The following is a 26072-nucleotide window of genomic DNA, read 5'->3' as shown; positions in this document are numbered from 1 at the left end:
GAATGTAGATTCTGTTCTGAGAGGTAACTAACTGCTGAATAAAGCTGAGGACAGACAAGGTCATGTTTGGATTTTATTAGGTTCCTTCTGTTGTCAGTATACGGGATGGGTTGGTGGTGGGGAGGAAGAAAGAGCAATACTGGAAATAGGCTCATTAAAAGTCTGTTTCAGAGAGTCCCTTTATCAAAGATAAAGTTTTACACTTGTTATAATTTCCAGCTCCTTCATTAACTAATTTGAAGCTCAGCAAATTAATCTCACCTGAGCAATGGTATGTGCTTATTTAGTGTTTAATAACAGCTGAGGAGGGTGGGGAACGAGAAGAAGGAAAGAAGGAAGGAAGGCAAGGAGGGAGGGAGGAGAGGAAAGAAGACAAAAAGGGAAAAGATAAAACTTTGTAGTATCTGCTAATTTCTGTGGCATCAATACTTTCACCATGGCCAATTTCAAACTACAAACATGATCTCACTGGACAAGGAGCTGGGAAGAGATGTGTACACCTGGCTGACACCACCAGGCTCCAGCACCCACTGCTACCTTCAAGCTCTTTAAGCAGAAGCAGCCAGGAGCAGGTCAGTAGGTCAGAACATTACCCAAAGTCCTTACTCACATGGCCAGCAAGGGGGAAGACAGACTTCTTAGGCACCTGCTCACCCCAGAGGGGATCAGTCAGGAGCCAGGGTCCTCACCCTCCGCAGAAACATCCTGGTACTCAACTCCCAACCTGGACTATCCAGACCACAGAATTAGCCTAAGAGTAAGGACAAGAAAAAGGACATGGGCATAGGGACAAAAAGTATTTTTAAATTTAAGTGAATTATCTGTATTCATTTACTGGTAGCTCAACTGGTAAAGAATCTGCCTGCAATGCAGGAGACCCCAGTTTGATTCCTGGGTCAGGAAGATCCCCTGCAGAAGGGATAGTCTACCCACTCTAGTATTCATGGTCTTCCCTGGTGGCTCAAATGGGAAAGAATCCACCTGCAATGAAGGAGACCTGGGTTCAATCCCTAGGTTGGGAAGATCCCCTGGAGGAGGGCATGGTAACCCACTCCAGTATTCTTGCCTGGAGAATCCCCATGAACAAATTGAGCCTGGCAGACTACAGTCCATGTGGTCGCAAAGAGTCAGACATGACTGAGCAACTAAGCACAGCACACACAGCCTTTCAAACTATTAAGAATGAATTGTGGAGCAACGCCACTAGATATATAATGCAGTTAAAGTATTACTATGCCTTTTCTCTTAATGAGAAGCTGTTACCTTTTTCTATAAAGCATAACCCTGGAGACATGAATCTACATATATATTTTTTTCTATAGAGGATTTAAGTGAACAAGGACCACTCGAAACCATGATTACTACATTATTACTAATAGGACCCAGTCACACTGGGTTTTTCACAATGTGAAAATAAAAAATTTCTTTCCTCATCCACCATCTCATTGTCTTCATCAAAATTTGCTGAAGCATTTGTTTCACAGAACAGCGTGGAAAGCTGGCCCATTTCCAAACAAAGTGGAAAAACCCTAAATTCTCTGTTAATCGCAGATTTGCATAAGAATATTAGGCAGGCCATAGTTGGGCTTTTTCTCGCAGAGTTCCAGTCCTACCATGAGGTTTTAAAGGGCTCTGGCACGCTATGGCACTGACACAGTACCTTCCTGGCTGGAGGGTGGTGAGACACTCAGCAGGGACAGGGAGAATGACTCTCTCCTAGAAAAGTTCTCCAGTGTGGGAGAGGGGAAGGGAAGGGGACAGCCCTTAGGCTAACCTGTCAGTATGCTTCAGGATTGCAGTTATTGATAATCAGTGAAATGGGACAGCTAATTCAGATCCCTTGAGTCCTGTGGTTCTGTCACTTTGATTTATATCTCTTTTGCAAGGACCTTTTTATTTTTTCCAGAGAAACCTGATGCAAGCTCTTCAAATTCTCTCCTAAACATGAAATATTTTAGAGATAATTTTGACTGTAAGTTTTTCTGCTTTTTTATAAAAATGAAGAGGTGTGAGATCAGGAGAGGTAGAGAAGGAAGCAAAAAGCAAAAGCAGAACTGACAAGCTACATGTTTCCTCAAGATGAGTCTTAAGCGATGGTCTTAGTGGAACTATCACAAAAGCCATGATTTGACCGTCTCGTTGCATCATATCTAGAGGTGCATGGTGTTGGTTTAACATTGGTGATAAATTTATTCACCTGGTTAAAGCTGCGACTGCCAAGTTGATCCATTGTTACTTATTTTCCCCTCAGAAACTAGTAATTTGTGGAACAGTATTTTGAGATTATGTAAATATCCTGTTTTTTGTCAAACTTTCACCAATCAGTTTTAATTCCATTGATGTTTTCCCAACTCCATCTATTTTTCTATACTGATCATTTGGTAGTTTACTGAAGAAGCGACTTTTGTTTTTTCCTATTTCTATCGGTAGGGATGCATGGCTTTTTGCTTTATTCAATAGATTCCATGTTATTTTGATGCTTAGATTGTCCCAGATTGAACCAGTGGGAACCTCTTTAAGCCAGCTCCTGTGTAATTTGTTAAGTCCCCATCCTTCTTCGAGCGTTTCTTTTTGCAGAAGACAATGTACTGGGCTCATCTTGCACTTTTCCTACCCCAGGACTGGAATCAGTCTTTTTCTCCAAAGAGCTCTGTGTAGGGGATATTTTTAAAAATTGGTCTTGGATAGTGATTGCAAGCCATCTATATTTTTCACTTCTGGTTGGTAAATCACTTGTGAATTTGGTTAGCATGAAGAGTTTCTCCAGCATTTTGGCCACCCTCAGGGAGCTTGTGCAACTTGGGGGCAGACTCCAGACTGTAGTATGTTAGTATAATCAGCTATGGCGATGGCCAGCCTGAAATGGCTTCACACTTCTAGTGCAACAGCTCTGGCATCCAATGTCCCATCAGAGCCATGGGTTCAGTGAGGGGTGCTTGTGAATGCTATCACTGGGAGGCCAAAAACTAAAAGCTCATTCCAGGTCCTGGAAATTTTGAGGTGCTTACCTATTAGGACCACTTTTCCTGGCAACCTTGAGTTCTGAAGAATGAAGAAAGGTCCTCTCACTTAACCATTTGAGAACTCGCAATCGCCAAGAGCACAGGTGGCTGGAAAACTAGACTGATGAGGCAAGTCTGGCCCATTTGACTTTATTTGTTGTTTTTCTGTGGAATGTTGAAATAGTCCAGTGAACTCCTAAGACCATTCTTAGAAATGAAGGGTCTTGATGCTTCTGAAACAATAATGCCAAGTTTTCTGATTCCAACTGCTATTCTACAGGGGTTTAAAAGGGGCCGTGTCTTTTACAATTTGCACATATTTGAGAAACATTTCTCAAAATATTTCACCTTAAAGCACTGATGAAAATGAGGACAGAAACAGAAACTTGTAAAAATACATCTTTTAATAAACATCAAGAAGTACAGTGCAGTTTTATCGAAGTTTTACACTGCAGTTTACAGCAAACATATTATCTATTATAGTGTATACTTATTTACAAGTAAAGTAAACTCAGGCGTTTTTTCCTCCCGTGGTTGGATAAACCAAAACTCGTCCATCAGACTACATTTAAGGTCTTGCAAACTGTTTCCCAAGCTTCTGTAAAAGGCCTTTAACATGAAGAGACTTGCAACAACAAAAGAAAGATATCCCCCATCACAATGATAGCCTGATGAATGCTCAAAAGTTATTTAAAAAATTATAAATATATGGATTCCTTTGATGGCTTTGAAGAATAAGAATAGTTTCTGACAGCAAATCTGAAATATTAATGACAATAAGGGAAACACCTGTTTCTATTGCCACGTGAATCCATAATAAACACTAATTTGAGGCTATAGTTTATGAAAAGAATCCAAAAAATGCTTGTAGTAAAAGTTCAACATTTTATATGTATTTATATATATGGTCCCATGGACTAAAAACTGTCTAGAATATTAATGGCTTGGTCTGCTTTTAACATTACTTATACAAAGAATGGTGGAATTCTTGACACTTCTGGACAAAGTGAGTGAAAATGGGAACAGAAATTAATTAGTAAAAGGAAAATTAATATTAATCTTAAAATTTTACCTGCTGTTGTCTTGGAATGATCAAAACTCAGCTACATCCAAGAAGAGTAAAAAGAACTGAAGGAAATCAGAAGCTATTGCTTAAAAACCAGAGTTTTGCATGCTTTCAACTGAAGGCATTTAAAAATTATACAACTGGATGTACTTGCTATTTACATAAACCAGTGTTTGGAATTAGAAACGAAAGTACTGCTTTATGCACAGAAGTTCCAGAAGCATACTCAGATTTGCAAAAGAGGCACAATAACGTGTCAATCATGCAACTAGTTGTACGTGAGATTTGTAATGGGTAATAGAACAAATTCCGCATGAACACAGCACTGATGTGGAGCAAATGACATCAAATAAGTACGCAGCTCAAATTCCGAAGGGTAAAGACCCAATATCCCTGAATCTGTAAGCATTCATCTCGGTGTTAACATGGTTTCCTCTAAGCATTATCTCATTAGAAGAGAGATTTAGATACTTCTCCCTCTTTGATATGCCATCATATTTTTAGAGGTGAAAAGGGAACAATTGGTGGGTTTTGTTTTGTTTGTTTTTTACCACTGTGGCCCATCCAGTTCTCATGAATCTGATACCCTGTTATCACAGCATCAAGACTAAGGTAGGTGCTCTACAGGATCCAACAAACTGAGTTTCTGGATCCAAATATTGCTGGTATTTACAATAAGCCTGGCTGCCAGAAAGCCATGCTTTGGGTGAAATGTACTCCAGGCACAATGACTGAGTGAAGACCAGCTGCCACTGAGGTCATTAACCGTATGATCTTCTATCTTGAAGTAAAATTTCTTAGTAGATGGGACGAGATCTCATACTTTCCATGTATTCTCAACTGCACCTAGTAACGTGCTGGGCAAAGATATACACTCACAGAAATAGTCGGTGATGGGGCGGGAACTGAATCAAGAGGGAACCTGGTCATGGGGAGGCCATGCCTCACTCCACCCATCACCCAAAAGGCAGTCATCCCGATAAACCTCTGCAGCTGTCACCGAAGAGCAGATGCTTGTCCCCTGCCACTATTTGAAGAACTAACCACTCGGGCCTCTTTCTTTCTCTTGGTCACTAAGAGATTACATGTGGGCCTGAGTGCCACCTGGTTGATGATATCTGGAAAAAAAAAGGTTTTTTTTTTTTTTTTGCCTCAAAGGAAGCACCAACCCATCACATGGCACAGTTTAACTCTAATAATACAACTTATAGAACCATTAACTTTTATAATTAGGTTAAATGTTATCCATACTAATAGATATTTTAAAGGTTAGGCTTATTCTGACATCACTTAAGATACATTTTATTTTTAAACATAGGCATGAGGTAGAAGATAAGAACTCACAAAAGAAAGTCATCTTCAAAATACCAAACTCTATTCAATACAATTAGCCCCGAGAAAGAAGTAAGAAAAGTTACAGCCTAAGCTGGTAGACTGGCTACTGATAAACTATTACCCTTACCTGAAAAAAAAAATCTTAATTTGAAATTGTCCATTTTTTCCCACCAATTTAAGGTATTATAGAAAAAGGGCGATACACATTCTGACATTCTGAAATATTTCTAAGGATCGCATATAACAGCTCCTCTTAATAACCATTTTTTTACTATGTGGCTCTAAATCACCTCAATTGAGACACAGGTCCTTTCTACCTAAATAACTGGTCAGATATCAATATGGAGGTTAAAAATGCTTTGAGCACAAGAAGCAAGATAAAAGGAATGATTCACATTTAAAATATTGTACTTTTCATAAAAACTAGCAGCACTTCATCCTACCAAGACATACAGATTTGGCTTCACTGACTGATCAGGAACCGAGGAAAATGGATATAGGTTCAAAACGGCTTCTTCACGAGGGAAATGTGAGGCTAGAAGGTTTCTTGAACAACGACTTCCCCATTAGGTGGTGTGGGAAACTACTGGAATGTCGATTTCAATGGCAGAGAGGCGGGAACGGGCTGAATAGGGCTGTGAGTACGTGTGCATACCGGGAGGGTGGGAGTACAGCGGCTGCCAGAAAGGAGAGGGCAAGGACTTGCATGCACAGTACCAAATAAATAGTAGCAGGGCCGTCATAAACAAGCCCCCAGCACTAGCCACAGTGACGTACACAGCATAGTCAAACGCAAAGACTGGCTCGAACTTCCTGTTCAGGTGGGTGTTGTAAAAGATGACCCAGATGGACGGGGAGAGGCTCACAGTACCCGCCAGGAAAAACAGCAGCCCGGCCACCAGATGGCAGCCCGCACTATTGACCAGGCACTTAGCCAGCTTGATGTTGGGCACGGAGGACCTGAAGGCCGTGTTACACATTCCGATCAGGCAGAGCAGCAGGGCGCCCATCGCGATCAGGATGCTGAGCGGCAGGGCAAACTGGAGGACCCGCAGGTCCAGCTGGTCCACGGAGGAGTACCAGGCAGCGTCGTACATCAGGCAGTCATTGCCCCCGTCATAGCGGGCGCACTTCACCCACAGGCCTGTGTAGACTGTCAGGTTCTTCTCGTTTCTGTTGAACGTGATCAGTCGTAACTTCCTCCAGTTGGGAAGCAGTGTGCCTGCAAAGAGGCCCGCTACGGAGGCGATTCCACACAGGAAGGACAGCACGGTGGCCGCGTGGACATCCCGACAGCCCATGGCAGGCAGGCAGGCGTGTGCAGTACTGCCAGTCAGACTGGGGGGACACAAAAGAGGAGAGATCATGAGGGGACCCCGGGAGAGCAGAGCAGGAAGGGTGGGGCTGTCTGGAAACACACCAGGGACATGGAATCAGACAGAATTCTGTCCCTTGTCTCCATATGCAGTAGGAACGGGTATGAGCACACGTGCCGTGACCGCAGAGCACAGGCGTACATGCACACCCCTGCTCATCAATGACTGCTCACACAGCAACCAGAGTCTTCACACACGAGCATTTTTCTATCCGGTGAATCAGAGGAACAACCAACATAATTCCAAATTCACTTAACATCACATCTGAAATTCTCTCAGTTTTCAAAAATCACTCATTCGACACCCACGTTGTCAAGCACTTAGGTGTGTCAGATACTCAAATATGCAGGGTCACAGCACCATCCACAAACACACCACCATCAACTCCAAACACAAATTCGGCCTCCGATGCTCACGCAGATGTAAAAGGAGACTAGCAAAAAGGCAAAGGTGTGAGGAGAGAGGGCAGCGGAGTAGCTGAAGGCAGACGCTGAGCTAGACGGCTCGAATTCGAATCCCTGCTTCCTCAGTTACTAGCCAAGTGACCCAAGTGCCTTTGGATCAGCAACACTACTTCTGTGCACCTCACTTTCCTCATCTGCAAGATGGGGAAAGTAACAGTGCCTAACTCACAGCTTTTCTAGGTATTCAATGAATTAATATGACATCAAGTGCTTAAAATTATACCTGGTGCCTTGGAAGTGCGATCTGAGTGTCAACTATTCTAAGCACTCAGTGATCAGCTCAGTGCTTGGCATCATGGAGCAGTTCAAAGAACATTTGTGGAGTAAACGTTAAATAAGAAAAAGCAGACGGCTCATTCCTATGTACTAGGCATACCAGAAAACACAAAATGTAAATAGACTCCTCTCCAATGAGTTAGTCAAAGCAAAAAGATAGCAAAAAGGTCCCTGACATTATTCTGCGTCATCACTTCCTCACTGATTGACTATGGCTGGCATGCTTTTCAGATTAAACTATTGGTTATTGGTTATAATACTGACATACTACTATTGGTTAGTCTACTATAACTGCTCATATAAGATGAATGTAAAGATTTCTGAAATGACAACCTATCTGTATTAATGCTAGCAAGACCCTTCATCTCAAATTAAAAGGCTGGACTCTTTATCTGTATATGACATATTATAAAAAAAAACCCAGTATATTATTCAGCTTTATTTCTTCAGGAGTTTGAAACTCACTCTCCAAACACCACTCAAATGTATTTTTTCTACTTTCTATCATGTCTCCTGCAAGGCAACAGAACAGACTGCTTTAATTTACTATATATTTAGTCCAATCACAAAAACTGGGAATAATTTTTAGTCAAGGCTGTGGTTTTTCCAGTAGTCATGTATGGATGTGAGAGTTGGACTGTGAAGAAAGCTGAGTGCTGAAGAATTGAAGCTTTTGAATTGTGGTATTGGAGAAGACTCTTGAGAGTCCCTTGGACTGCAACGAGATCCAACCAGTCCATCCTAAAGGAGATCGGTCCTGGGTGTTCATTGGAAGGACTGATGCTGAGGCTGAAACTCCAATACTTTGACCACCTCATGTGAAGAGTTGACTTATTGGAAAAGACCCTGATGCTGGAGGGATTGGGGGCAGGAGGGGAAGGGGACGACAGAGGATGAGATGGCTGGATGGCATCACTGACTCGATGGACGTGAGTCTGAGTGAATTCCAGGAGTTGGTGATGGACAGGGAGGCCTGGCGTGCTGTGATTCATGGGGTCGCAAAGAGTTGGACACGACTGAGCGACTGAACTGAACTGAACATACTTATACACACACACATACGTAAGTGTACAATATAAAAATCAGTTTAAGTGATTTTTATATTGTAAAATATAAAAGTGACCATTTTTTAAAATCCTCAAGAATAACTAGTTGTAAGTTTTTCTGTTCTTAGTTTACTATTTGTTTATCATGTTGTCTTCTGTCAATATAACTAAAAGTAGTAATTGTTTTAAAAAAAATGTTATGGATGAAAATACTTGGAGGAATTATGGTCATAATTTATTTATTTTTCCTGCAAATTTTAAATGCCTGATTTTAGCAACCAACCAACCACCTGAGTCCTACAATGGAAACTAGTGCAGGTTTGAGGATGTTTACACTGGAAAACGCCACTAGTTTTGTCAGGCTCCAGAACCCAGCTTCCTGTTGGTTTCTGCTCATGTATCTTCTCCCCAGTATACTGACAGCAACTTGCACACAAGTCATTTTAGGAATATTTGAATAAATAAATACTAGGCTCTGACCCAAGACCACAGGAGCTTAAAAAGGTAGGCTCTTAATGATATAGAACTGGACAAGGAAGTAGCCATTACTAAGCAATCATTCATTCAGCAGGGATTTACTATTCAGCACACGCAGAACACTCTGTTAGGTCCTTGAGGCACACCCAAGGCCATGAAGATCTGGACTTTGCCCCAATATGTTAACCATCAGACTGAGGGAAAGAATATGCTGCTTTATCAAAACTCAAAGTGCTGATAATGAAAAAGGCATCTGATTACTACATATTAAGTGATCATTATTAGGTATCAACCAAATAAGATATGCTATGCTATGCTATGCTAAGTCGCTTCAGTCATGTCCGACTCTGTGCGACCCCATAGACGGCAGCCCACCAGGCTCCCCCGTCCCTGGGATTCTCCAGGCAAGAACACTGGAGTGGGTTGCCATTTCCTTCTCCAATGCATGAAAGTGAAAAGAGAAAATAAAGTCGCTCAGTCGTGTCCGACTCTTAGCGACCCCATGGACTGCAGCCCACCAGGCTCCTCCGTCCATGGGGTTTTCCATACAAATTCATAAAAATGAATAATTCAGGCTTAGAGAAAAACTGAGCAATGAAAAGAAAGAAGACTTAATCAACATTGTGAAGATGTAAAAAAAAAGTTTCCCTCAATTCCTTTCAAAGCTTCAGAAAGCCTTCAGATCACCACTGCTAAGTCCTAACCCAATCACAATTCCTTCCTGTTTTCAGAGGTAGGGGACAAATACTTAGAGTATCAGTATAATTGAGTTTTTTTCATTCAAGCTCCCCTGTACCCCTGATTCCTACAAACAAAATGAGAAACAAGATCAGAACGAATTTTATTACTAATAAATAAATTTCTGTAGTTCTTAGCCTATAGATTATCAAATGACACTAATAAACAGAGCCAGATCAATACTTAACATCTATTTCAGTTTTAAGTGTGTTCAAATTTATCAAACATCATATCAATCCAGATGTTGGATCAGTCCCCTGAATTGGCTTCTGCTTGGCTCAGATCTCAGAAACTAACTAAGTCATATTTTTAGAGAGCCAACAAGTATACCTGGAGCAGCGGCTGCGCGGCAAGCAGCCGAGAGGACCTACCCCACATCCAAGGTCAGGAGTGGCGGCTGCATTTTGCTGGCGCAGCCGTGAAGACATACCCCATGTCCAAAGTAAGAGAAAGCCCAGTAAGACGGTAGGCGCTGAGAGAGGGCATCAGAGGGCAGACAGACTGAAACCACAATCAGAGAAAACTAACCAACCTGATCACATGGACCACATCATGGATCACAGCCTGGTCTAACTCAATGAAACTAAGCCATGGGTGTAGGGCCACCCAAGACAGAGAGGTCATGGTGGAGAGGTCTGACAAAATGTGGTCCACTGAAGGAGGGAATGGCAAACTACTTCAGTATTCTTGCCTTGAGAACCCCATGAACAGTATGAAAAGGCAGAAAGATAGGACACTGAAAGATGAATTCCCCAGGTCGGTAGGTGCCCAATACGCTACTGGAGATCAGTGGAGAAATAACTCCAGAAACAAGGAAGAGATGGAGCCAAGGCAAAAACAACATCCAGTTGTGAATGGGACTGGTGATGGAAGCAAGGTCTGATGCTGTAAAGAGTACTATTGCATAGGAACCTGGAATGTTAGGTCCAATTGCATAGGAACCTGGAATGTTAGGTCCATGAATCAAGGCAAATTGGAAGTGGTCAAACAGGAGATGGCAAGAGTGAAGATCAACATTTTAGGAATCAGTGAACTAAAATGAACTGGAATAGGTGAATTTAACTCAGATAACCATTATATCTACTACTGTGGGCAAGAATGCCTTAGAAGAAATGGAGTAGCCATCCTTGTCAACAAAAGAGTCCAAAATGCAGTATTTGGATGCAATCTCAAAAACAACAGAATGATCTCTGTTCGTTTCCAAGGCAAACCATTCAATATCATGGTAATCCAAGCCTATGCCCCTACCAGTAATGCTGAAGAAGCTGAAGTTAAATGCTTCTATGAAGACCTACAAGACCTTTTAGAACTAACACCCAAAAAAGATGTCCTTTTCATTATGGGGGACTGGAATACAAAAGTAGGGAGTCAAGAAACACCTGGAGAAACAGGCAAATTTGGCCTTGGAGTACAGAATGAAGCAGGGCAAAGGTTAATAGAGTTCGGCCAAGAGAATGCACTGGTCATAGCAAACACCCTCTTCCAACAACACAAGAGAAGACTCTACACATGGACATCACCAGAAGGCCAACACCGAAATAAGATTGATTATATTCTTTGCAGCCAAAGATGGAGAAGCTCTATACAGTCAGCAAAAACAAGACCAGGAGCTGACTGTGGCTCAGATCATGAACTCCTTATTGCCAAATTCAGACTTAAATTGAAGAAAGTAGGGAAAACCACTGGATCATTCAGGTATGACCTAAATCAAATCCTTTACGATTATAGAGTGGAAGTGAGAAATAGATTTAAGGGACTAGATCTGCCTGATGAACTATGGACAGAGGTTCATGATATTGTACAGGAGACAGGGATCAAGACCATACCCAAGAAAAAGAAATGTAAAATAGCAAAATGGTTTTCTGAGGAGGCCTTACAAATAGCTGTGAAAAGAGAATCGAAAAGCAAAGGAGAAAAGGAAAGATATACCCATTAGAATGCAGAGTTCCAAAGAATAGCAAGGACAGATAAGAAAGCCTTCTTCAGGGATCAATGCAAAGAAATAGAGAAAACAATGGAATGGGAAGACCAGCGATTTCTTCGAGAAGATTAGAGATATCAAGGGAACATTTCATGCAAAGATGGGCTCACTGAAGGACAGAAATGGTATGGACCTAACAGAAGCAGAAGATATTAAGAAGAGGTGGCAAGAATACACAGAAGAACTGTACAAAAAAGATCTTCACGACCCAGATAATCACAATGGTGTGATCACTCACCTAGAACCAGACATCCTGGAATGTGAAGTCAAGTGGGCCTTAGAAAGCATCACTACGAACAAAGCTAGTGGAGGTGATGGAATTCCAGTTGAGCTATTTCCAATTCTAAAAGATGATGCTGTGAAAGTGCTGCACTCAATATGCCAACAAATTTGGACAACTCAGCAGTGGCCACAGGACTGGAAAAGGCCAGTTTTCATTCCAATCCCAAAGAAAGGCAATGCCAAAGAATGTTCAAACTACCACACAATTGCACTCATCTCACAGGCTAGCAAAGTAATTCTCAAAATTCTCCAAGCCAGGCTTCTGTGAACTTCCAGATGTTCAAGTTGGTTTTAGAAAAGGCAGAGGAACCAGAGATCAAATTGCCAACATCCGCTGGATCACCAAAAAAGCAAGAGAGTTCCAGAAAAACATCTATTTCTGCTTTATTGACTATGCCAGAGCCTTTGACTGTGTGGATCACAATAAACTGTGGAAAATTCTGAAAGAGATGGGAATACCAGACCACCTGACCTGCCTCTTGAGAAATCTGTATGCAAGTCAAGAAGCAACAGTTAGAACTGGACATGGAACAACAGACTGGTTCCAAATAGGAAAAGGAGTATGTCAAGGCTGTATATTGTCACCCTGCTTATTTAAGTTACATGCAGAGTATATCATGAGAAACACTGGGCTGGAGGAAGCACAAGCTGGAATCAAGATTGCCAGGAGAAATACCAATAATCTCAGATACGTAGATGATATCACTCTTATGGCAGAAAGTGAAGAAGAACTAATGAGCCTCTTGATGAAAGTAAAAGAGGAAAGTGAAAAAGTTGGCTTAAAACTCAACATTCAGAAAACTACGATCATGGCATCCGGTCCCATCACTTCATGAGAAATAGATGGGAAACAGTGGAAACAGTGGCTGACTTTACATTGGGGGCTCCAAAATCATTGCAGATGGTGACTGCAGCTGTGAAATTAAAAAGACATTTACTCCTTGGAAGGAAAGTTATGATCAACCTAGACAACACATTAAAAAGCAGAGATATTTTCTTTGCCAACAAAGGTCCATCTAGTCAAGGCTATGGTTTTTCTAGTGGTCATGTATAGATGTGAGAGTTGGACTATAAAGAAAACTGAGCACCAAAGAATTGATGCTTTTCAACTGTGGTGCTGGAGAAGACTCTTGAGAGTCCCTTGGACTGCAAGGACATCCAACCAGTCCATCCTAAAGGAGATCAGTACTGAATGTTCATTGGAAGGACTGATGTTGCAGCTGAAACTCCAATACTTTGGCCACCTGATGCGAAGATCTGACTCATTTTAAAAGACCCTGATGCTGGGAAAGATTGAATGCAGGAGGAGAAGGGGATGACAGGGGAAGAGATTGTTGGATGGCATCACTGACTCAATGGACATGAGATTGGGTAAACTATGGGAGTTGATGATGGATAGGGAGGCCTGGCATGGTGCAGTCCATGGGGTCACAAAGAGTCGGACACGACTGAGCAACTGAACTGAACTGAACAAGTATATGGCATTTTTCAGAAGGGAAATATTATGAACCTTAATTTAACTGAATTTCAATCTCGGTGCTGGAATTAATGTCCTCACTGTTTGTAAACTTCTTTGGCTGCTTTACATTTTATACCCTGCTCATAACTCTACATGTGTATGATTTGATACAAAGCATAGAGTCAGACGCGACTGAAGCGACTTAGCAGCAGCAACAGCACCAGTATATCCCATAGAGGGATAAAGTAACATCTTATAGGGACAGTGAGAGAAGGAATATGTTCAGTGATTTAAAACTGAAAGATACGCTGACTCTTGGAGTTCTACCAAATAATTTGAAACCACGCATTATTTTTTCAATTGCAAATCTGATCATTTCACTACATTTTACCATTCAATAGCTTTCTATTGGGAGAAGGCAGTGGCACCCCACTCCAGTACTCTTGCCTAGAAAATCCCATGGACGGAGGAGCCTGGTGGGCTGCAGTCCATGGGGTCTCGAAGAGTCGGACACAAGTGAGCGACTTCATTTTCACTTTTCACTTCATGCATTGGAGAAGGAAATGGCAGCCCACTCCAGTGTTCTTGCCTGGAGAATCCCAGGGATGGGGAGCCTGGTGGGCTGCCATCTATGGGGTGGCACAGAGTCGGACACGACTGAAGCGACTTAGCAGCAGTAGCAGCTTTCTACTGAATAGTTTCCTCAGAAATAAAGTTTCCAAAGTTTCATATCTTTCCTATAATTTCCAAAGTTTTACTTCCCACCATCTGGTTCCTGCCAGATTCTTAGTCTCCTTACTGAGTCAGTTTTCTACCTTACATATTAGTCTATGTAGACATAATGCTTTTCTTTTAACTTTTCAAATTATGTTTTTCAATGTGGGCTTTTTCTCATGCTGTGTTTCCTCCTAGAACTTTCTTAATCCCATCCTATTCTTTGCTTAGCTGACATGTACTTACCTTTCTAGTTTCCAAGGAGGCTGGACCTAAACCTCCCCTCTCCTTTCCAACTCTTCCTCTTCCCCCTTCCCTAGTTACACGCCCTGGTTGCACCTTTGTAATTTTTCTTTGATAGCAGTGAATTTGCTTATATTCTCTGTTCAGTGTTTATCCGTCTTACCAGACTGTAAATTCCTGGAGGACAGAGAGCCTTCTGTTTTATTCACTGTGTCCAACACTGGCACATGGAAGGCACTCAATTATTTGTTTAATGAATGAACAAAAAAACAAATGGAAGGTTCATATGAGTATGGTGAGGACACAGAGAGTTATCAATTTGCTCCAGGATCAGTTCCACTCATTACATTCTTTCATACTCTGTGTTCTGAAGCCTCCAAACTGCTTCTAGAATGTGCCCCTGCTTTCCACTCTTTACTGGCCAAAGTCTCTCTCATTTTTAAAAATGAAGTTCATTTTCTTCCCCCAGAAATTTCCTAAGAAAGATGAAGCCATTCCCAGGTTATTTATATGCAGCCTCTGCTTCTAGAAACACGTATCTAAGTTTAGCAACACTGGTTAATTCCCACCGTGGTTAGATAATTATGACAGTTGATTCTCGTGTTTTCAACTTAATAGGTATGTTACATACAGGATGTGCCTTTAAGACTACTGGTTCATATATTGAATTAATGTTTGCTTATCAAAGTTAAGCAATTTTTTATACTTGTATTTCTATTTCCTTTTTAAAATATTTTTCCCAACTGAGGAAAAGAAATAAACATCTTTTTGCCATATGAAAGCCTCTTATTAGCGACTGCAGCAGATGTGCAAGGCTAAGAATACACTTTAACAATCTGAGGAGCACCCACGAACACTAGCTGGGTGGCAGGTCTTGAGCTGAGTTGTATATACAGATGTGTGGGTTTGCTGTTTCCATCTGGGAGGCAGCATGGTATTGTAGCCCAGGCGACCCAAGACTCAAGCGCCAGTCACAAACCACCATTTGCAAACCGGCCAAGTCCTATGCCCTCTGCATCTCAAATTTCTCAAATGTCCCCCAAGATAGTTGTGAGATCATAAATAGTAAAACCCTTCGTAAAACAGAATAGGGTGGGAAATTTAAGTCTGTGACCATTATTGGTAGGTTTATTGGAGAGCATTCTCTTTGAGAATAGCTAGTGACCAAATCAGATAAGGCCTCTGTTCGAAACACCCACTTCACATCTGACTGTTCCACAATGACGTGCAGAGGAGATGGTACACAATTAAAGGTTATCAAAGATACTTCAAATAAAAATATTTTCCAAAAGAACATCTTTCCTGTAGGTCTGAATGAGTTCAAAGAAGTCTGAAGCAGGAATAATGTTGAAAAGCTTTAAGAATTCTCAGATCCATTACTGTATTTTTTTCAGAGACAATTCTAAGGAATAGCTACATGAGAACACATCTGTAATAGCAGCTACATTAATCCTCGGTAGTAACACTAGCAGTCCCTTCTACCTTAGAAGGTACTGTCTCCCTTAGAAGGGTTTTCTTAGAAGATATAGATCATCAACATAGCACGTGGAATGGAGATCTATCCTGTAACTTTATTTTGTTAAGAGAAAAAAGTGTCATATATATGGAAGTAAAAGGAAGAAATAAAATCAGGGCATGTACTTACTCTTTGAGGTACTTGATAGTTCCAAAACAACTTTAATCAACTTAGAAGAAATGTATGCACATCTGAACACAGTCAAGATGGCCTGGACCTAAAGAACAGGAAAAGCACTCCAAATTAATATAGTACTTCTTTAAAAACTCAATTTGAATTCATATGGAGCTAGGAAAAATAATTACCAATCATCTAAAACCAAAGAAATCTTAAGCCAAAAAAAGGTGGGCAGTAAGTTAAAAAAAAAAAAAAAGGTAGTTTATTCTTGAATTCACACAATATCTATTTGTGAGCTACAGAAGAAAAAATTAACTCTCATTTTGTGACTTAAGAAGATAGGAAAAACAAGGATGAAAATCACTTCACTGTTTTGGAAATCTTTTCATAACTACAGTGAAAGAATAAGGAGGGCTGATGAAGCACTATGTAATTAGTTGTCTTGGCATAAAACACATTCCTGAGGTTTCTTTTATTCCTTTTAAAAGGATACTGACAACAAAACTAGTCAAAGTTGCTTGGTTTTACCATGCCCCCTAAAACTTGCAACTAGAATTTCTCTTCAGTTTATAGTTCCACCAACAGCTCAACCCACCATTTAAATGTTTTCATATGTCTTTCTTAAGCATCAACAACTTCCTCTTCAAACACTAATTACCTCAAGTAGAAGGATGAGAAGGAAAACTTGTAACGCCTAAGAACTTCCTGGTTCAAGGTGTGTCTATATACATATATATTGCTAGCCCTACAATGATCATAAAGTAGAATGATGTTCCCAACAGTCTGCAAGAAAGGGATTTCAGCCAGATTTTTTTTTTTTCTTTTCTAAATGTATGTCTGGTTGGTTTCAATCACAGTTGCTTACTTACTCCAAAGTTAAGTGTCACAATATAAACACACAATAGGATCTCTGAGCAATCCTTTTAAAGTCAGGTCACCAAGTCTGGCCTTCTAACGTCACGACTGGCCCCTTGCAAAGCCTGTAACACAGAACTTGGGCTTCAGAGAAAAGCAAAGTGGGCTTCCAGAGAAGCCCGCCTCCTCACTACCCTCTCTGCACTCCCTTTGAGCTGTGTCCTCAGGAGCATCAGAGTTGGTAGAAAGACAGAGGAGGTTGAAAAAAGAGACAGAGAGAGAGAGAGAGAGAGAGAGAGAGAGAGAGCTTTCCTGGTTAGAGCCAGTGGAAAGAGACCGCAGCAGTGGCTGTACGCTCTCAGAACAAGCTTATCCCTGCACCACTAAGTGGGTTTGAATAGAGAGCAGGTCATCATTACACAACCAGCATGAGCCAGTGATTCAAAAATAGCAACCTGCACCTCCACAGCACACACCTGGCCAGCCAGGCCCCTAGCCCTGGCCAGACACGTCGACATTTTCATACTTCTGGGTCCAAAGTAATTTTGAGAGCTTCATCAAACACCTCCTCATTCAGCATTCACGTCCACAAAGGTGGTCAGCACGTTCCAATGCTGAGTGACTCTCCTCGTTTAAGCAATCTTACAGAAATCCTCAACTACTTATGCAAAAGACCCAGAAACCAGAACATTCTTGCCCACACCTACCTGTTTCTCACATCCAGGGCATTTTCACTCGCCCACACTGAGGAGCCTCTCGGAGCGTCTTCCTCTCGGCGTCCCAGGAAGTGCGTTCCCAGAGAGCCGCTCCAAAGGCTTCTGGGACTCGTAGTCAGGTTCCCTAAACAGGAATGCCCTGGATGACTGGCAGACTACAATTCCCAAAATCCACTGAGCTGGCAGTCCCAGGCAATATCCTGCGACCACCTCCCGCCTTTCTGCTCTGTTTCCCACCTCCCCCATTCTTTTAACACCTTAACTTACGTTTAGATTTGGGTTATAGGTCTACAAAACAGTTAGAGGAAACAGAGCCAAAAATAATTTTGAGTTGGGTACCCAAATAAATATTTCCCACTAAGTAATTTATTTACCACTTTTTATTTACCCCGCCCCACTGGGGTAGTCAGAGTGTTATTTGCTTTTAAACTTTTTATTTTGACAATATGTGAACCGTGAACTTCCTGATGTTCAAGCTGGTTTTAGAAAAGGCAGAGGAACCAGAGATCAAATTGCCAACATCCGCTGGATCATGGAAAAAGCAAGAGAGTTCCAGAAAAACATCTATTTCTGCTTTATTGACTATGCCAAAGCCTTTGACTGTGTGGATCACAATAAACTGTGGGAAATTCTGAAAGAGATGGGAATACCAGACCACCTGATCTGCCTCTTGAGAAATTTGTACGCAGGTCAGGAAGCAACAGTTAGAACTGGACATGGAACAACAGACTGGTTCCAAATAGGAAAAGGAGTATGTCAAGGCTGTATATTGTCACCCTGTTTATTTAACTTATATGCAGAGTACATCATGAGAAACGCTGGACTAGAAGAAACACAAGCTGGAATCAAGATTGCCAGGAGAAATATCAATAATCTCAGATATGCAGATGACACCACCCTTATGGCAGAAAGTGAAGAGGAACTCAAAAGCCTCTTGATGAAAGTGAAAGTGGAGAGTGAAAAAGTTGGCTTAAAGCTCAACATTCAGAAAACAAAGATCATGGCATCCGGTCCCATCACTTCATGGGAAATAGATGGGGAAACAGTGGAAACAGTGTCAGACTTTATTTTTCTGGGCTCCAAAATCACTGCAGATGGTGACTGCAGCCATGAAATTAAAAGACGCTTACTCCTTGGAAGGAAAGTTATGACCAACCTAGAGAGCATATTCAAAAGCAGAGACATTACTTTGCTAACAAAGGTTCGTCTAGTCAAGGCTATGGTTTTTCCTGTGGTCATGTATGGATGTGAGAGTTGGACTGTGAAGAAGGCTGAGCACCGAAGAATTGATGCTTTTGAACTGTGGTGCTGGAGAAGACTCTTGAGAGTCCCTTGGACTGCAAGGAGATTCAACCAGTCCATTCTAAAGGAGATCAGTCCTGGGATTTCTTTGGAAGGAATGATGCTAAAGCTGAAACTCTAGTACTTTGGCCACCTCATGTGAAGAGTTGACTCATTGGAAAAGACTCTGATGCTGGGAGGGATTGGGGGCAAGAGGAGAAGGGGACGACAGAGGATGAGATGGCTGGATGGCATCACTGACTCGATGGACGTGAGTCTGAGTGAACTCTGGGAGTTGGTGATGGACAGGGAGGCCTGGCGTGCTGCAATTCATGGGGTCGCAAAGAGTCGGACACGACTGACCGAGTGATCTGATCTGATCTGATAGCCCATTATTGGGCTTCCCTGGTAGCTGAGATGGTAAAGAATCCACCTGTAACGCAGGAGTCTTGGGTGCAATCCCTGGGCTGGGAAGATCCCCTGGAGAAGAGAATGGCAACCCACTCCAGTATTCTTGCATGGGAAATCCCACGGACAGAGGATCCTGGCAGGTGGGCCAGGAGTCTACGGGGTCACTGAGAGTCCCACTGGACTGAGCACTAACACTTTCACGTTCATGGCCCATTAACAATGCTGTGATAGTTTCAGGTGAACAGCAAGGGACTCAGCTACACATATATGCCGATCCATTCACCCCAAACTCCCCTCCCATCCAGGCTGCCACATAACATTGAGCAGAGTTCCATGTATTGTAGAGTAGGTTCTTGTTGATTATTCATTTTCATTATAGCAGGGTGTACATGTCCATCCCAAGTATATTATTTTTTCCCCACCTGCTGTTTCTGAAGTAAATTTACTTCAAAACAATGGGTATGCCATTGAGGCATATTTGGGGGTGACCTGCCCAGGACAGATGTTGAAGTGTCATGATCACACACATAAATGCAGATAGAGTAAGTGTGGCAAATGTTGGTAACTGTTAAATCTAGAGAGAGTTATGTATGTGGGTGTTCATTGTACTATTAAAATTCTCTGTACTTTTGAAATTTTTCAAAATAAAAAGTTTGAGAAAAAGCATCATAGTTGTAAATAAAAGTAAAGGATGGCATCCATTCCTATCCCACTTTGCCGCTGTATGACCTTGGGCAAAGTAAGGAACCTGTTTGTACCTCAGAATCTCATCTGTAATAATTATTTATATAAAAAACTGCAGTGAGGATTAAATGAGTTGCTATAACACAGAAAAGTTTGCAATAGTGTCTAACACACAATAAGGACTGTACGTGTTTGCAATTACCGTTTTTCTGTTGCTTTAGTAACAACGGGACTATTTACTAGTTATGGAAAAAGCCACTATCTGTGCATTGCTACCACTTTCTCATCTGCCACACTGCTTCAGAGAATGCAAGATAATTAAAAACCAGAAGCGATCTGACCCCAAAGCCAGGCCAAGAGATGTGGCAGTGAGAAAGAGGGCAGCATTAGATAGTAAAGAAACTCTGGGAACAGAAAGTGTCTGGGCTGCAGGCCAGCTCTGGTAATAGCAGACAGGCAAGAACAATACGACACAGGATTCTTTGCTCTGAACTTCAGTTCTCTAATGTAGAAAATGGAACTGAATCAGATAACTGTGTACAAAAATCATTTTATATATATTTTTTCCCAATCATTGATGATTAGTTAAATCTGGTTAGCAGACTTTCAGAGAAGGCAATGGCAACCCACTCCAGTACTCTTGCCTCGAAAATCCCATGGACGGAGGAGCCTGGTAGGCTGCAGTCTATGGGGTCTCTAAGAGTCCGATACGACTGAGCGACTTCACTTTCACTTTTCACTTTCATGCATTGGAGAAGGAAATGGCAACCCACTCCAGTGTTCTTGCCTGGAGAATCCCAGGGACGGGGAGCCTGGTGGGCTGCCATCTATGGGGTCGCACATAGTCGGACACGACTGAAGTGACTTAGCAGCAGTAGCAGCAGACTTTAGCTGGGATGTATATGTAGCTGATAACAGTTTTTTTTAAAGCTACAAACAGAAAGGAAAACAACTCTGTTTCTAGACTTCTTAATCAAGTGCAGGTCTATGGTTAGCTTGCCTTCGGTACAGAAAAGATGAAATACTTACATGCCCGAGTGTTACGGGAACCACACTGACTAGGCTCTGTAGTGAATGTTTGCATAAGTTATTTTACGACAGGAGGTCCTGGTAAGGAATACAGAACTAATAAGCCACCACCAACCAGAAGAATTAGGGAAAGAATGAAAGGAGATGCCACATGTCCTACCACCTCCCAGAACCCTCCTTGCTGAAATCCTTGGCTGAGCAATGCATGTAGCACAGGAAGGACCCTGAGTCAGAATCAGTGGGCAGAGACAGCCCAGAAACTCGTCCCATCACCCACTATAAAACCCAAGACTGGGAGCCATGTGGCAGAGCAGTTCCTCTGGGTTCCCTTGCCCTGCCACTCTCCGCCCTGGCACCCCTTTCCAATAAAGTCTCTTGCTTTGTCAGCACATGTGCCTCCTCAGACAATTCATTTCTGAGTGTTAGACAAGAACCCACTCTCAGGCCCTGGAAGGGGCCCCCCTTCCTACAACATATTCACATTGTTGCTGGTCTATCTAATACATAGTTTTCTAGTGGAGATGATTAAAGGAGCTGGGGAGCAGTGTGGACGCTACTCATTATGTTTGTTTATTGTGCAAGGAAATACCCTCATCAGAAATGCAATTAGAGTGAAGCATACAAAACATCAGTTTGGGTGTGGAGTTGGAAGTAAGGAACTAACCTTTTCATAATTGCAGAGATGGTAAACTCTACCTGGATAACTATTTATTATGTGCGTGTTTTGCGACTCTTTGCGACCCCCGGACTGTAGCTCACCAGGCTCTTCTGTCCATGGAATTCTCCAGGAAAGAATACTGGAGTGGGTTGTCATTCCCTTCTGCAAGGGATCTTCCCTATTCAGGGATCAAACCTGGGTCTCCTGCATTGAAGGTGGATTCTTTACCATCTGAGCCACCAGGGAAGCCCATGTATTTATTAGCTCTTACCCAAAGCTGTGTCTACCAGTGTCTGTCAGGCGCCTACTTCCTCACTTCAGTCCTGAGTCCCCCGAGGAAGGTTTTTTGCAGACCTGTAGTTACCAGTTAATGTCAGAAAAATTACCCAAGGGGAAAGACTGACATAGCTAAGAGGTACTGTGGCAATCCTGATGGGCAGCATTTGTCTTTATTTTTTCCTATTACATGAGAAAACTGTAAAATGAGGAAAAGTGTACTGCAGAGGTGGCACGAGTGAACGTCTTTTGAGAATACTACTACTTTCAGTTCAGTTCAGTCGTGTCTGACTCTTTGCGACCCCATGGACTGTAGCACGCCAGGCTTCCCTGTCCATCACCAACTCGCAGAGCTCGCTCAAACTCAAGTCCACCGAGTCGGTGATGCCATCCAAACAACTCATCCTCTGTCGTCCCCTTCTCCTCCCGCTTTCAATCTTTCCCAGCATCAGGGTCTTTTCCAATGAGTCAGTCACATCAGGTAGCCAAAGTATTGGAGTTTCAGCATCAGTCCTTCCAATGAATATTCAGGACTGATTTCCTTTAGGATTGACTGGTTTGATCTTGCAGTCCAAGGGACTCTCAAGAGTCTTCTCCAACACCACAGTTCAAAGGCATCAATTCTTTGCCACTCAGGTTTCTTTATGGTCCAACTCTCACATCCATACATGACTACTGGAAAAACTATAGCTTTGGCTAGATGGACCTTTGTTGGCAAGGTAATGTCTCTGCTTTTCAATATGCTGTCTAGGTTGGTCATAGCTTTTCTTCCAAGGAGTGAGCATCTTTTAATTTCAGGGCTTCAGTCACCATCTGCAGTGATTTTGGAGCCCCAAAAATTAAAGTCTGTCACTGTTTCCCCATCTATTTGCCATGAAGTGGTGGGACCAGATGCCATGATCTTCGTTTTCTGAATGTTGAGTTTTAAGCCAACTTTTTCACTCTCCTCTTTCACTTTCATCAAGAGGCTCTTTAGTTCTTCGCTTTCTGCCATAAGGGTGGTGTCATCAGCGTATCTGAGGTTATTGATATTTCTCCCGGCAATCTTGATTCCAGCTTGTGCTTCTTCCAGCCCAGCGTTTCTCGTGATGTACTCTGCATAGAAGTTAAACAAGCAGGGTGACAGTAGCCTTGACAGACTCCTTTCCCAATTTGGAGCCAGTCTGTTGTTCCATGTCCAGTTCTAACTGTTGCTTCTTGACCTGCATACAGATTTCTCAGAAGGCAGATAAGGTGGTCTGGTATTCCCATCTCTTTCAGAATTTTCCACAGTCTGTTGTGATTCACACAGTCAAATGCTTTGGCATAGTCAATAAAGCAGAAATAGATGTTTTTCTGGAACTCTCTTGCTTTTTCAATGATCCAGTGGATGTTGGAAATTTGATCTCTGGTTCCTCTGCCTTTTCTAAATCCAGCTTGAACATCTGGAAGTTCATGGTTCATGTACTGTTGAAGCCTGGCTTGGAGAATTTTGAGCATTACTTTGCTAGCGTGTGAGATGAGGGCAATTGTGCAGTAAGTTGAATATTCTTTGGCATTGCCTTTCTTTGGGATTAGAATGAAAACGGACCTTTTCCAGTCCTGTGACCACTGCTGAGTTTTCCAAGTTTGCTGGCATATTGTTTACAGCACTTTCACAGCATCATCTTTTAGGATTTGAAAGAGCTCAACTAGAATTCCATCACCTCCACTAGCTTTGTTTGTAGTGATGCTTCCTAAGGCCCACTTGACTTCTCATTCCAGGATGTCTGGCTCTAGGTGAATGATTAAACCATCATGGTTATCTGGGACATGAAGATCTTTTCTGTATAGTTCTCCTGTATTCTTGCCACCTCTTCTTAATATCTTCTGCGTCTTTCCTCTTTTACTACTTTAATGATAGGTTTTGCTTAAACAACTCTTCAGAAATTCTTGTTCATCTTTTAGATATTAAAGGAAATATACACCAATACATTTCATAATTTTTTAGAACATTACCATATGTGGGGCCCATTAGAAGTGTTAGGTACAGTGCTGGGGGCTGGGGCTCTGAGGAAGGAGCCCCTCCACCCAGGAGAACTGATGTCCAGTGTTCGTTGGGTGCCTGTTGCTGTTTGGTTGGTAAGTTGTGTCTGATTCTTTGCAACCCCATGAACTGTAGCCCACCAGGCTCTTCTGTTCATGGGAATGCCCAGGCAAGAATACTAGAGTGGGTTGACATATCCTTCTCCAGAGGATCTTCCCGACCAAGGGATCAACCCCCCATCTTCTGTCTTGGCAGGCAGATTCTCTACCACTAAGTCACCAGGGAAGCCTTGTTGGGTGTCTGCTATGTTTCATTTTGATGTATTAGAACTTTTTTTCCCCCTTTTGTGACTTCTGAAGTCCGAGTCATAGTTACAAAGGTCTTCCTCTATCCAATGTCATACAAGAGTTCTTCCAAGTTTTACTGTTATAATTTTACAGTATGTTTTGATTCTGTTGCACCTGTAAATTTTTTACCATGTTAGGAATTCAACATGTTACCAACAGGATTCCCTGGTGGCTCAGACAGTAAAGAGTCTGCCTGCAATTTGGGAGAACTGAGTTCAATCCTTGGATCCAGAAGATCCCCTGGAGAAGGAAATGGCAACCCACTCCAGTATTCTTGCCTGGAAAATCCCATGGACAGAGAAGCATGGCGGGCTACAGTCCACAGGATCGAGAAGAGTCAGACATGACTGAGCAACTCCACTTTCACTTTCTTTCTTTCCTTTCACCAATGGAGAAGTATGAATGGAATGCTCTTTTCTTAATGACAAGGTTATTGTTCCAAGCCATTTGTTTTTCCCTATGCTTTTAAAAATGCCACATTTATCATGTAAATATTACATTTTGATGTAGATATCAATCTATTTCTAAATATCAGAAATATAATTTTTTGTTTGTTCCATTGATTTGACAGCGTTCCAGTGCCACACAACTTAAATTATTTATATCTATGTCACTAATAATTCTGGGAAACCAGTCCAATGTGTGGGGTTTTTTCCCTCCCACCAGAAGAAATGCTCCAACACCAGCCGAGTGTCCTATGAATCAAGTCTGACACACCCCACAGGCCCCACAAGACTGCCCCCTCATTCAGCTCCCCCATCACAGTCCTATCCTTCTGATCAACGGGCTGTAAAGTGGGGTACCATGACCCCCTCTTTGTATTTGAATATTTTGCCAGAGCCGCTCACAGAACTCAAGAGAAACATTTTACTTACTTCTTACAAAAGGAAGTAACTCAGAAACAGCCAAATGTAAGAGATGAATAAAGTGAGGTGTGATGAAGGGGCTCACTGCTTCCATTATCCCTCAGAACTGGCCAGCGTTCCCTAACCTCCAAAGGTTCACCAGTGTGGAAGCTGTCCAAACCTCAACCTTTCGGATTTTTATGAAGGTGCCTTTACATAAGTGTGATTGGTTTGATTTAATCACTGGCATTCCATTCAGCCTCCATCTCCTCTCCAGTCCCCAGACATTGGGGGCTGAGATTGAAGGTCCCAATCTAATCAGTGGTCGCTTCTCCTGGCAACCATCCCCCATCCTTTCCAAAGTTACCTCATTGACACAATAAAAGACACCTTGCTCACTCTTATGGCTTTGGAAATTCCAAGGATTTTCGGAGCTCTGTACCATAGTGAAGTGAAAGTGAAAGTCGCTCAGTCATGTCTGACTCTTTGCAACCCCATGGACTGTACAGTCCATGGAATTCTCTAGGCCAGAATACTGGAATGGTGAGCCTTTCCCTTCTCCAGAGGATCTTCCCAACCCAGGAATTGAACCCAAGTCTCCTGCATTGCAGGTGGATTCTTTACCAACTGAGCCAAAAGAGAAGCCCATAAACTGGGAAGAAAACCAAATGTATATTTCTTACTGTAAATCATAGTATAATAGTCATACAGCTGTTTCCCTTTGTTGTCATTTTTTTCAAGGTTTATTTTTGTTGTTGTTCAGTCATTAAGTCTGCCCAACCGTTCGTGACTCCATGGACTGCAGCATGCCAAGCTCCTCTGTCCTCCACTGTCTCCTAGAGTTGGCTCAAATTCATGTCCATTGAGTCAGTG

The 26072-nt window shown here is 42.2% G+C and overlaps 2 protein-coding genes across 4 annotated transcripts in view; both read right to left on the bottom strand.

Annotated features, from left to right (window-relative positions):
* Positions 1 to 3388: 3388 nt before the first annotated feature.
* Positions 3389 to 6737, bottom strand: CLDN12 (claudin 12). Its single transcript, XM_061413372.1, has one exon. It carries the CDS (start codon positions 6702 to 6704, stop codon positions 5970 to 5972), a length of 735 nt encoding a protein of 244 aa, XP_061269356.1. The 5' UTR covers positions 6705 to 6737; the 3' UTR covers positions 3389 to 5969.
* Positions 6738 to 17702: 10965 nt separating this feature from the next.
* Positions 17703 to 26072, bottom strand: part of SUN3 (Sad1 and UNC84 domain containing 3) — a 63981-nt gene continuing 55611 nt past the window's right edge. For all 3 annotated transcript variants that reach the window (XM_061413369.1, XM_061413368.1, XM_061413366.1), the window contains exon 11: positions 17703 to 17787. The gene's annotated coding sequence lies outside the window, so the exon portion shown is untranslated. The remainder of the gene's footprint in view (positions 17788 to 26072) is intronic.

Source organism: Bos javanicus, chromosome 4 (assembly GCF_032452875.1).
Source record: "Bos javanicus breed banteng chromosome 4, ARS-OSU_banteng_1.0, whole genome shotgun sequence".
NCBI lineage: Eukaryota > Metazoa > Chordata > Mammalia > Artiodactyla > Bovidae > Bos > Bos javanicus.
This window is presented reverse-complemented; position numbering and strand designations above follow the sequence as displayed.

Coding starts and splice junctions, on each gene's coding strand:
- CLDN12 (XM_061413372.1), bottom strand. CDS start 6,704: ATGGGCTGTCGGGATGTCCACGCGGCCACCGTGCTGTCCTTCCTGTGT.